The sequence below is a fragment of the Vicia villosa genome, unplaced genomic scaffold (assembly GCF_029867415.1).
Source record: "Vicia villosa cultivar HV-30 ecotype Madison, WI unplaced genomic scaffold, Vvil1.0 ctg.000402F_1_1, whole genome shotgun sequence".
NCBI classification, from domain to species: Eukaryota; Viridiplantae; Streptophyta; class Magnoliopsida; order Fabales; family Fabaceae; genus Vicia; species Vicia villosa.
The window spans coordinates 204,842-218,620 of record NW_026705181.1 but is presented as its reverse complement, the minus strand read 5'-3'; the positions used below and the strand labels follow the sequence as shown (position 1 = coordinate 218,620).

At 35.1% G+C, this 13,779-nt stretch overlaps 1 protein-coding gene across 1 annotated transcript; it reads left to right on the top strand.

Moving 5' to 3' along the window:
* Nucleotides 1-7,841: 7,841 nt before the first annotated feature.
* LOC131627817 (F-box/kelch-repeat protein At3g23880-like) lies at nt 7,842-11,317 on the top strand. The gene is made up of 2 exons (XM_058898680.1): nt 7,842-9,148; nt 9,881-11,317. The coding sequence occupies exon 1, from the start codon at nt 7,908-7,910 to the stop codon at nt 9,144-9,146; it is 1,239 nt and encodes a 412-aa protein (XP_058754663.1). The 5' UTR covers nt 7,842-7,907; the 3' UTR covers nt 9,147-9,148; nt 9,881-11,317.
* The last annotated feature ends 2,462 nt before the right edge of the window (nt 11,318-13,779 follow it).

Genomic DNA, 13,779 nt, shown 5'->3' with positions numbered 1-13,779 from the left:
TGACATTTCAATTTTTGTCAAACAGACAATCATAGTGCTCCCATGATATACACATAATTGAAGTTGAATGGATTTTTTTTTATAGAAGTGCATATGGAGATTGAAATTTGGACGGAATTATTATACAAGTAGAGACACCACCATTTTTGTCAAAAAAAAGAGTCCAGATTTTAATATTTGGTTTTACCCTCAGCACGAGGAAAACTGGTTTATTTTTGTCTGAAATATGAACGTTTTGTCTGAATTTTGAAATTTGGATCTTTTTACGAATGTCTTGGAAATTGAAATTCGAATTGTTTTAATGTTGAATTTAAATTGTCTTCTTTTTTGTTAGTTGTAGTTATGGTGTATCATACTAAAGTTATTGTATCTATGAATGTTAAACCATATGATGTCCATTTGGATGTTAGAAAAATGATACCGCTGTACACAAATATATGCTTCAATGAGTCCGACATAGATTGCTAAATTAGGATTCAACATTGTTATCGATAGGTCGATTTCTGATTATAATAGAATACAAACATTTGTTACGTTGAGATATGCAAAATAAGTAGCAAGTATAAAGATCCAGTTCCTTCATGGAATGATTATAATAGAATACAAACATTTGTTACGTTGAGATATGCGAAATAAGTAGCAAGTATAAAGATCCAGTTCCGTTGAGATATGCGAAATAAGTAGCAAGTATAAAGATCCAGTTCCGTTGAGATATGCGAAATAAGTAGCAAGTATAAAGATCCAGTTCCTTCATGGAACCAGGAATAAAAGTGAGAGTTATGAAAGTTGCGGAGGAGAACTTTCGATGCCACGAAGCGGGGGTGTAGATACAAAGTTAGCACTCTGACCTTCAAATCAGAATGTGAAAAGAACATGAGAAATCGACTATGATACCAACTGACGCAGTCTGAAGCCCTAAAGAAATAACAAACGCTAGACCTAGAATGAAAAACAGGGTTGCAAGCATAAAACCTGTCAGATAAGCTTTGGAGTCCATCAAGAATAAAGAAAACTTCAAATTTTATTATATGAAAGATATCCCTATCCCTATGACTACGCTAAAACTCTTTAAATACAAAAAACAAAATAACCTTAATGGGCTTAAGAAGACCCTAATTGACTTTTAATCAAAACAAAAATAAAACTTTTATAATCTAAAACGAAATCAAATCTTTTAATTTAAAAGAGAATCAAATCTTAAAATAAAATTCAAAATAGAATCTATCCTAAATAGAATCAAATTCTCAATAGAACCACGTAAAACAAATAAAATACAAAATAAAAGAATTAATGATAAAAATAAAAATAAAGAATCTTTAAAATAATAGGAAATAAATATTTATTGACATTATATGAAATTATGGAAAATAAAACCAATTTCAAAAATTGGTGAGTAAATAATTAATCGAGATATAAGTCATTAAAAATGGAGAATGAATGATGATTAAGAATTTGATCAAATTATAAATTATTATGTAGATGATTTTTTAAATATTACCCTGTCTCAAATTATAAACTATTTTAAATATTTCACATAAAGTATGACTAATTTTGCATAAAAAATAAACATTGTATATATAATTTTATAATATTGTCTTTTATTAATTATAAATAAAAAAATTATAAAATTATTAAGAGAAATACAAAATAAGTAGTAGATTATATATTAGAACAAAATTATAATTATGTAAGTTGTTAGTTAAATATAAGTTAATTAAAAATAATTTTTTTTATTGTAAAATTGGTATGAAACAAAAAAAACATATTGATTAAAATTTTACACTCCAGTACTCTTGAGCAGTGTGTTAAAAACCGGATCGGACATCAAACCGGTGAGGGTACTGGGTCACTGGTTTATTGGTCGAACTACTGGGTCACTGGTCGAACCGCATGACTAAACCGGGTTAAACCAGATAACTCGGTTGAATAGACCGGTCATTATAATAAAGTTATATAGGTATAAAATCTGTCGAACCAGATGAATCAGTCCCTACAAAATATAACTAGTACTTACATTTTTTGAAAACATCATATTATAAAAAATACACACATTCATAATTTAAATTCAAATTTTACACATATGTATCACACACAATCAAATAGTACATAATTATAAAATATAAAAAAAGTTTAATCGCAACATAATTTATTTGAATAATTTATAACAAAATAATTCCATTGTCTTCTAAATTTAATTTCAATAAAAGAAAAATTGTTTCAATGTTGGGATCTCCTTCTTCAATATCAAAATCATCTGTAACAAAATCAACCGCATCTACAACATTTTTTTATTTTAATTTTTAATTAAAATAGTCAAAATGACATTTTTTTAAAATTTTTTAAAATTAAAAATTTAAAAATGCATTTAAACCACCGGTTCACAAAAACCGCCAGTTTTCTCGGTTTTAGCGGTTTACACCGGTTTTGACCGGTTCACACCGGTTCAATAACATTCCCGATCCAGCTATTGAACCAGACCGGTTATCTGGCCGGTTCCCAGTTCGACCGATCCGACTGTCCGGTCCGGTCCGATTTTTAAAACACTGCCCTTGAGTTTAATTGAGTACCAGTATCTTCAACCTAAATAGTGGAGTTCAATACCACATCATTTTTGTATTTTATTTCATTTTAAAATAAATTAAAATTTAAATACAATTTGTACTAAAGGTACTTATACCAAACTTAAACTCATAGGTACTAAAAAATTTAGTAAATAAAATTTCTTAATAATTTTTGTAAATATATCAATAAATGCGCGACAGACATCAATGCACCGTATAATACATGTTACTATGTTAGTAATAATAACTAGGCAAAATTATACGCAGGGTTCTTTATCTTATTTTTTTTTGTAACAAGGTGGTCCTTTAAGTTTATTTCGCTACAAAGTGGTCCTTTATCTTAACAAACGTTTGCACGTTTGACCTTTTTGACAAACTCCGTTTCAAAAACGCTTATGTGGCAGTAACGTCGCTGATGTGTCACTTAACTGTGGCGAATAAGCATTAATTATAATATTTATTCTATATTAGGACTGAAATACGTAGCATTAACATCCCCAATTTCAAATTGCTTAGAACCCTAACTTCCCCAAATTCAATCAATGACCTCATATGGTAGTAGCGGTCCAAATCGAAGAAGTCAGAGCTCTAATACATTCATTTCAGGTGCTTCTCAATATGAAATTGCACCCACTTGTTCGTGTGGAGCCAAAGCAGTTATTAGAACAGTTAAGAAGAAAGGAAGGAACCTTGGGAAGCTATTTTGGGGATGTAGATACTTTGTGGTAAGTTTAACTTATTTTCTTGAGTCATATTTAACTTATTTTCTTGACTTGTTCATGTTTTTTAAACAGAGTGAACCTGATAATGTTGGGTGCAACTTTTTTGAGTGGTATGAGAACCATTACAATGATGAAACCAATCCAGGGATTCATGCTTCAGTAATTTCCAATTGTTCCAAATGTGAAGAAAAAGATGTAGAAATAAAGATGCTTAGAAGGGCCTCTGCAAAGGATGACAATGAGATGCTGAAGAATATGATAAAAATGATGAAGCTACAAGTCTATGTCAATATGTTTTTAGTTTTGCTTGTTGTAGGGTTGATGTTTATTTTGATCAAGCAACGGTGAATGAATAACCAAATTGTACTGCAGTGTAAAACATGAAGCTAATGATTATATCAATTCTGCATATTTTGTGTTGTATTTGTATAACATTCTGCATTGACCAATGTACGAATTATGTTACTACATTACAAATTTAAAACAAATAGTCCTGCTTTGTTACAATCTTAAATATAATTTCCAGGTTTTGTTCATATATTTGGTACCTAAAAAATAACATAAAGAAGAACTTAATAGATTGAAACACATCCACAATGTTGTAGATCCATAATACATTGATATAGTACTCAAAATACAAAATAAGAATCATATATGTTATAGATCCATATTAGGACCAAAATACAAAATAAGAACCATATGAGATCCAAAATACAGAATTAGAATCATATAAGATCCAAAATACAAAATAACAATCCAACAAGATTCTATTTTCCCTTTCTCTTTATGGCTAGCTTTGGTCTCTGGCTTGTTGGTGGCTGAAATGCAGCAGTTGGTCCTTGTCTTGCCCTTCTCATTGCAAGAAACTGAGCAACTGTGATGGTTTGTCGTGTCTAGACTCTTGTTGTTGGGGCTTCACTAACTTGGGGCTGGCTTAGAGATGACTGTCTTGTTTGCATTTTTTGGGTTGGTTGAGATTGGACAGTTTGTGATTCCACATTGGTGGCAGTTTGTGATTCAACATTGGTGGCAGTTTGTGATTCCATATTGGTGGCAGTTTGGGATTGCCTTGGAGCAACTAGACAAGATGCTTTGTTGTGTCCAGACATACCACATACTGAGCACTTGTTTGGCAGCCCCTTTCTTGAAACATGTGTTGCATCATTCCTCTTTTCATCAGCATCCTTGTTTCTCCTTCTTTTTGGCCTACCTGGTGCTCTTCTGGTTGGTGGTGGAAGTATATCAGGATATGGTGTCAACTCCCATAAGTTTTCCCCATTTGTTGGATAAATCAATGGTTGGTAGCAAGCCTGGTAAGTATCCTTCCTATAGAAGGAGGGAATGTAGTCAGTTGGGCTTTCAGATCTACTTTGGATGCAAGTAATTGCATGATAGCAAGGAATGCCAGTGAGCATCCAACTCCTACAAGAGCACTCAAACTTCTTTATATCAACTGTGTATTTCTCTCCAGTCATATTTGTATGTCTCACTTCATAAATCATGTCACCTGACAACCTATACAACAAATTACTGATATCAACTTAAATAAATCATCAACATATATTTAGTAAAGGGTAAAAATTACCTTGCTATAAAGAACCTTGAGATTTCTTGTCTTCTTTAAAGTCCCTTCTTAATTCTTGGTAATACAGATTCACTGTAATCCTCTATCTTTGCCCGGTTAGTTGCCCATCTACCCATTAGGTACCCTCTGATTTCCTCTAACATTGTTACAATAGGCTTTTGTCTTGCACCCAATAAAACACTTTTAAAGGTCTCTGACATATTGTTGACTAACACATCACTTTTGGTACTATACTTAAACATAGACTTACTCCAAAATCTTGGGGGGACCTTCAACAAATATTTGTACGCCTCCTCATTAACCTTCCTCATTTCCCTCATTTCCCTTTCCCAAGCTTGGGGATATGTTGCCTTGGCTGCCCTCCACATGATTTCCTTCAATTGTTTTCCTGGAAACTTCTTTCTAAAGTTACTGTATAAATGTCTTACACAAAATCTCTGGTCAACGCCAGGTAACAATTCCTCTAGTGCAGGTAACAGCCCCTGTTAATTAAATGCAATTGAAAACATATAAAAAACATCACAAAACTAACACATTTGTTACATTTTAAAAAACAGAGGGACCTATATGTGACAACTTAAAAACATTAAGGACTTGAAAATTTACCTTCTGCTGATCTGAAATGAATGTGATATTCTTGCAAATTTCTGGACCCCCCAAGTCTTGGACTAGTAGTTCAAAGAACCATGCCCAAGAGTCTTTAGTCTCGGCTTCAACAACAGCCACTGCAATGGGCAACATTTGATCATTGGGGTCTCTACCAACTGCTGCAAGTATCTGACCTCCATAATTACCCTTTAGAAAACATCCATCAACTCCAATTATTGGTCTACAAATACGAAAACTTTTCTTGCAAGCATCCAGACACATGTACAATCTATGAAAGCTTGGAAGTAGTGGTCTGCTAACATGCTCTTCAGGTTGTTGTTCAGTTGCTTGTACATTCAACTCGATGGTGCTGTTTGGGTTAGACTTTAACAGCTCATATGTGTAGTCATATAGTCTTCTATATTGCTCTTTGAATGAACCTTCAACAATGTTGAGTGCTGCCTTCCTTGCCTTATAAGCCTTCATCCTATTCATACCAGCATTCCATTTCTCATGCACTTTCTCACATATAGCAGTTAACTTCACATGAGGGTTAATTCTAACAGTTGAGTATAACTTCTTTCCAAGCCAGTTGGTGTTAAACATCCTTACATTGAACTCTCTATTACAAGTGTGGTTCTCATTTAATGTTCTCAATTGCCATGTATCCTCATTAGGCAATTTAGAACACAAAGCAACCCACGCACATCCTTCCTTGCAGCCCACTCTTACCCTTGTTTTGTCATTCTTGACAAACCTTAAATCCCTACCATTGTGGACAACATAACTTGCAACAGCTTTTTTAAACTCCTCCTTTGTTGAAAATAATGCTCCTAAGACCCACTTATAGTCATTAAAATTCTTAGGAGCAACAAATGATGGATGCTTAACCTTCTCACCCTCATCTGAATAATCACTACTCATTTCATCTTCAGTTTCTAGCTCTTCAATTACATAGTCAGAATCTGACAAACCATTACACGACCTCTTACCTGTACTCCTTTCCCTAACTCCAAATTCAAGAACATCCTCATCACTTGGTGGTTCAACATCTACTTCCCTTGTACCAAGTTCAGACACCTTTTTTTTCTTTGGTCTTCCCTTATGTTTCTTGGAACTACCTGCTCTCTTACTGGTCTTGGGTCTCCCACCCTTCCTCTTTCTACTTACAGGTGTTTCATCTACTAGTATTTCATCTACGGGTTGAACACCTTCTTCTACCAATACTTCATCAAATCCATCATTTAGGACCTCATCATCTGAGTCATCAAACCTGTGCCCCAATGCACTATCATCACTGTCAGGTTGGTTATCAGTTTGGATTTCAGGTTGCACATCAGCTTGTGGATCAACTTGGGCCTCATGTTGGTCATCTTGTTGGGCATCAGGTTGGTAATCATTTTGGGCCTCAGGTTGGTTATCATTTTGGGCCTCAGGTTGGGTTTCAGTTTGGGCCTCAAATTGGGCCTCAGTTTGGTCTTCCTCAGGCTGAATTTCAACTTGAGGATCTGCTTGTGAGTAGGAGTCATCCTCAGGTGGGTTCACTATTATATCAGTTTGAGATATAGGGTGGACAATGTATATTTTTACCTTCCCATTAGTCTTGGACCAGTTAAGTGCTTCTATTGCATCAAAGTCATCTTCTAACGGCTTCAATGTTCCAGCAAAGTCATACCACATCTCCAGGACCCCTTCATACTTCATCTCTTTCACAACCCATAAGATCTCAAAGTAACTCCATCTATCACCATCACACGTCCAGTTAGTCAGTTCCCCTCCTTCATATTTGTCACCATCAAAATAACCCCCATGGTAGAAATCAACATAAAACACATCCATTACCTGTTAACAGTACGAAATTCCAGACCCAACAATCAAATAAACAACAAACCCTAACATCAACACATCAAAGCTACTATCAACGTAACATTACACCTAAACATACAATCAAACACACAAAATAAAAACTTAAAATGCAGCTTTCTTACCTAGGTCAACTTCGTTTGCTCACACGAGTTATGATTCTCCAGTCGCTTCGTATTCGTCTCCAGTCGCTTCGTGTTCGTCTCTAGTTGCTTCGTCTTCGTCTCCAAGCTCTGGGTTCAATCACCAAGTTGAAATTAGGGTTAATCTGAAATTAGGGATAATCCTATTTTTGCATGTGACAAATATCTATTCACCAGAGTTAAATGACACATCAGAAATGGAAAGTGACACATCAGCGTTTTTGGAATGGAGTTTGTGGAAAAGGTAAACGGTGCAAACATTTGTTAAGATAAAGGACCACTTTGTAGCGAAATAAACTTAAAAGACCACCTTGTTACAAAAAAATAAGATAAAGGACCCGGAGTATAATTTATAACATTTTAAAAGCACAAGGGTTCATCAAATTCAAAGACATTAGTTTTCCAAATCTCAAAATTGAAGCTAGACAATAGTTTTCCGTCTGCGATGTTTATCCCTGACGATCTCATCGGCGAGATCTTCTCCGGTCTTCCCGTGAAATCTATTCTACGGTTCAGACACGTTAGTAAGTATTGCGGTAACCTCGTTTCCGATCCCGATTTTGTAAAATTTCATCTCAAGAGATCATCAAAACGAAATCCGCAATTCATACTAAAGACTGATCACACCATCAAAATCCTATGCGATTCCAATGACTCGCAGGTGGATGAAGGTTTCATTCCCTACTCTGTCTGCACTTTAATCCAGAATCCCTCTTTCTCTATTCAAGTCGATCCTTACTTCACAGTGAAAAACTATGAATACCGTTTCATTGGTTCCTGCCACGGATTCATCTGTTTTGTTGGTGAAAATCTCACTAGCGACTACTATAACTTCTGGCTCCAATTATGGAACCCAGCCACCCGGACAAAATCTCAAAAATTAGGGTTCATACGCGTATTTCACCATCATCCCAATGATGGTTATTACAAATTCAACTTTGGTTATGATAATTCTACCGGAACTTATAAGGCTGTGGCCTTACGTTACAATCAACGGGAACTGAGAAGCAATGTCAGAATTCTAAGTTTGGGTGATAATGTTTGGAGAGATATTGGAAGTTTCCCTGTTGATCCTATGTATTTGAACTCAGCTTATCAAACTTGTGATGTTGGTGTGTATTTCAAGAGCACTATTAACTGGCTGGCCATTCAAAATCATTTTTGGTATGATTCTAACGATATTAATGATATTAGTGTTGAACAATTTGTTATTGTTTCGCTTGATTTGAGGACTGAGACTTACAATCAATACTTATTGCCTCCTGATTTTGATGAGGTGCCTCCTCTAGCTCCTATCGTTAGTGTGTTGGGAGATTGTCTTTGTTTTTCTTATTGCTACAAGGAAACTGATTTTGTTATATGGAAGATGGAGGAATTTGGAGTTGAAGATTCTTGGACTCAATTCCTTAAAATTAGTTATTGTAGTCTTCAAATTGATTATGACTATAGTGACGAAGATACAAAGTATAATTTTGAATTGGTTCCGCTATTTCTTTCAAAAGACGGTGATACACTGGTACTTAAAAGCAATCATGAATACCAAGAAATTCTTTATAATTGGAGAAATAATAGAGTAGTGCGAACAAATATTACTGCAAGAAAAAAGATTATGGATGATAGAACCATCGATTTTGTGTCGTGCTCGGCCAATGGCTATTTTGAAAGCTTACTTTCAGTTATTTGAGTGTAAGTTCCTCTTCCATTGTTTACATATTTGTATTTATGTTAAGCTGTATTTGTTGTTTTCACATTTATGATTGTTGAGATTGATTGTATTTTATTGAATATAAACTTAAATGTTTTCACATTTAAGTTTAGAAGAAATAGATGGAAGAAAAAGAACAGATTTGATATGATATTCAGTTGGTAAATGCACCTATTTAGTTATCATAAGATCTGATGAGCATTGTCATGTGGACTTAGCTGAATAGGACTTAGTTTTGTGAAATGAATTACAAAAAGTAATCCTGTAATTTCCTCTAGGTTCTGATATCCCGCGTGTCTCTGAATCAACATATTTTCTTTCTAAAAGTTATACCAATGTCATTTTTAATAGACAATCTTGACATAAAGATAAACAGTATTGAAACTTTTGTCAATAGCTGTTCTGCAGGCTACATTAAATTGCAGTATCTTTCACTACATTTTTTTTCCCTTCCTAAACTAGCATACTAGCATTTCAGTAGGGATTTTGTACTTGAGAATTATTCATTCTTATTTCCATAAGAATGATATACGTCTATTCTTTAAATTTATGCCCCTTTTCCTCCGGTCTTCAGCCGCCCATTGTCATAAAAATTTATTGTATTACTTTCCACACTAGTATAAAAGCCAGCATTCATATTTTGTGAAATCATGAAGACATGTCTTGGATGAATCGAAATGAGTAATTTATTTGATATGGAACGAGTAATATAGGACTGCAGAGAGCTCATACACTAGCACGGGGGATGATTTTGTCATTCATATCAGAAGGAAGCTGAACTCTGATCTACACAACCTTTAGGATATGGGTACCAAATATATTTTCAAGTTTCAACAACTTTAGCATCTCTTTTCAGGCACTTTTTGTTAGCATCAAATTTTATAATTTCAGAACTATGTACAGGGTTTATGTCGGACCGTGTTATCAAATAACTAACTTATACTACAAACCATGTTCATGCTAATAGATATAAACAGTTAGAGGTTGTTCTTTGTTAAATTGAGTTCATGTGATTCTCCTCTACTATAGTAATACTAACTGAGTGAATGTCAATGGAAGCTGAATGAGAATTCGATTACTATGTTTCTTCTTCCCTTTCTGAAGGTTGGGTTTTAAGAAGCTTTCTGTGAAGTCTGATTATAGTAGTGTAAGATAACAATGATGCATGAGCGGCGGTATAATACATTTCCCTTTGCACAACTAAAACCATAATCGATAGCTTTAGATAAACAAAGTGACAAAAGATAACGGTACTTGACAATTGGTCTATGTGGATTCAACATTTTTTATAATACTACAATATTTCTATATATTTGCGGACCTATCAGGGTGTTACATCTAGCGCCATGTCCTCTAGTGACGATTCTTACCTTGTGACTATGTGTCACACTAAAGTAGAATTCATGACACACTTGTAAATTCCATCTCTATAACTTTACTTAGGCGTTGGAGCGTTAATATTGTAATACACCTTATACAAACGCTGAAGCCATCCTCTGTCATTTAGAAGAGCTATCTTAATGATCTTCACCAATTTACCATCTATTTTATGTCCTCGTAAAAAAAATTAATAATAAAAATAAGTATATTTATTTAATTAATATAATAAACTAAAAATGTTTTTTTAATACTGTAGAGCCTACTTTTTTTTAATAAAGTAGGCCTCTAAATTTTTTTTTTAGACTTTTGTATTTTATAAAATAAAATTTATAGGAAAAATATGAAGATTAAGTTGTTGAATATTTTTACCAAGAAAAAATTAAAGAAAAAAATAAAAAATAAAAAAGATAAAATAATTTTATCAGAGGAAACCCTAGATATAAAGACATCAATAAATACTTCTTCCTTCGCGGAAGAAGAAAATATCACAACTCACACATTCATATACCCAACGCACAACACTAAGAGAATCTTCAAAATACCCCCAAAATTCCAACATGCATATCCGAACTCACCACATTATATATTTTGAGGGGATTTTCAGATATGAATGTCCGAAACAACCTTTTGTCAAGATTAGGGGGTTTCGGAGATGCATCTCCGAATAAATCCACTTATTTTAAGTTCAGAGACTTTTCGGAGATGCATCTCTGAATTAGGTTAATTTACTTACACGACACAAACCCTTTATTTTGTCTCATTTCAAACACTCAAACTCTCAAATACCTACAACCCAAAAATCCAACTTCCATACTTTCCAAACTCATTTCAACTCATATCAACTTCTCATTTCAACAACTCTCAAAGCTCCAAGTTTGAGTAAGTTTTTCGAATCCATTGTTCTACTTTGCATATGTATAATAGGTTATTTAGAATCATTTAAATTCATTGTGTTGAAGCATAACTTGTAAAATGTGACTGTTTGGGTGTGAAAATGAAGTTTTTGGGTGATTTAGGTTGAAGGTCCGAAAATAGTGAAAATGGCAGTCGCAGATTTTTTCGGAAGTGCATATCTGAAAACCCCTCTGAGGAGTTTCAGATATGCACCTTCGAAAATATGCCTGAGTTGATTTTTTTAAAATTTTTCAAACTTGTTCTTGTTCTTTCCCTTTGAATATTGATTATTTGTTTTTCCATAAAAATGACTGAGAACCTCAACAGATTGAGACTTGGCAGGCTAAGCCAAAATGCCTCCACTCGACGTGAGAGAGTTGAGCAGTCTGCGTGAGTTCGAGGACGCGGTCGGGTTCTAGCACCTGAGGAGGTTCATGTTCTGGCAAATGCTGCACAAACCGGAGTATCCAAGAGGGCCCTCTTGATCTATTATTATGATTATGTCGCTCGGCATGTTTGGGATGAAGAGGTATATTTTTTATTACACTTTTTCATTTAAATGATCTATGCACAAATATGTTAACGACAAATGCAAAAATATGTTATCTTTACAGGAACACTTGCCATTAAAGTTCGTGAACTACACGCAGAAAATATTTGATCTGTAACATCCTAATGCGGATTGGTTCAGGGAGGCCATTCTTGGCACAGACTTGCCAGACTTTGTTGTTCCGGTTACGTTACTATCAGCCACAACATGTAGGGGGCATTTGTCAAGAGATCGCACAAGGAGACACTATCTTTCCACTTTCCTATTGGGATACGAAGATCACACTTGATGAAGTCATATGCATGCTACACCTTTCTATCAGAGGGAGGTTACTTAACCACTTCCGGATCACTGTTGAAGTTGTCACTGAATGGAAGGTTGACTATTTGGGTGCTCAACCAGAAAAGGCATTTGAGCAGTGTTCCTCGACTAATGGGGCTCATGCCAAGTTCTCATTCCTGATGGACCTACATGACGACCACCTGGCTGCGACAGTATATTCCAAGACCGAGGGGGATGACTTCTTTGTTCATTATCACCGTCAGTGTGCTTTGAGGTGTCACTCCATGTTCTTGGTTGACACGTTCATTTTTATGGAAAAAAGTGAAAACTACATGGATGTACCCCATCTCCGGTACTTCATGGATTTGGATACAATGTAGGAGTGGAATTGGGGGACCGGCTGTTTGGTATACCTATACCAAAAGGTGAATGAAGCTTCTAACTAGAGGACGAGGTAGCTGACAGGCTTTTGCACACTGCTGGTGCTACCCTTCATTCCAACTATTAAATTTAATTTGCTATTAATAATTTGTTCTTGCATGACTTTTATTCGTTTTTCTGGGATTATAATTTGTTCATTGTGACATCATAAGGACGTTGTTCGAGGATCAAAGGGAGAATATCCCATTCGACCCATCTTATTATACTCTAGGTGGCTGGCATGTGGGACTAGCACTATGGTCAAGTATCTTCCAGAGTGATGCATCCGACAACTTGGCTATGTGCAGACCATACCCAGATCTCCCTTTCAGGCTGCTCCCGAAACTATTAACCGTCGGGATCTCGATGACATCTTTTAGGATTGCGAGCATCATATGGTGCGAGACGAGTCTCAGATGACGCCGACATCCAACAATTGGCATTGTGTAGAGGGATACATGACATGGTTCTACACAGTGTCACACCTTATCATGATATCAAATGCTCTTGGACGTCCACTAGAACAGCTATGAGATATTGGAGAACTAGTAGACCTAGGATGGCCATGCCACTATTGTCTTACCGATCTGCCAGCGAATGCATTTGATTAAGTAGTAGGCTTTGGACTTAGGGATCATTGAGAGGAGCGGTCCTGAGGCGGGGGCCATTATAGAGAGGATGGTTATGGAGGTAGCGAGTGCGGGAGGATACAAAAGGTAAAGAAGGGGTCAAAGGATGAGGATTAAGAATATGTATTAAGCTATGCCTTTTTTTATTTCAAAACAATTTATGAACAATTTATGTATTATTTTAGAGTATTTCAAACCAATTTATTTCGTTTATTATCGTTTTTATTTCGAATCATTTTTCATTTGCATTTTTATTATCGTTTTAACCTAATTACGTACCAAATCTTTGTGTTTATTACGTGCCGACATTGGTGATTTAAAAAAAACCATCATTATGTCCAGGTTTTCGCAGATGCATATCGAAACACCTTTCTCACGCATGAAAGATGCTTTCGGAGATGAAGTAACCACTTTATGGTGTGTTCGAATATGCATCTCCGAAAGTTATTTTGGGGTT

Coding starts and splice junctions, on each gene's coding strand:
- LOC131627817 (XM_058898680.1), top strand. CDS start 7,908: ATGTTTATCCCTGACGATCTCATCGGCGAGATCTTCTCCGGTCTTCCC.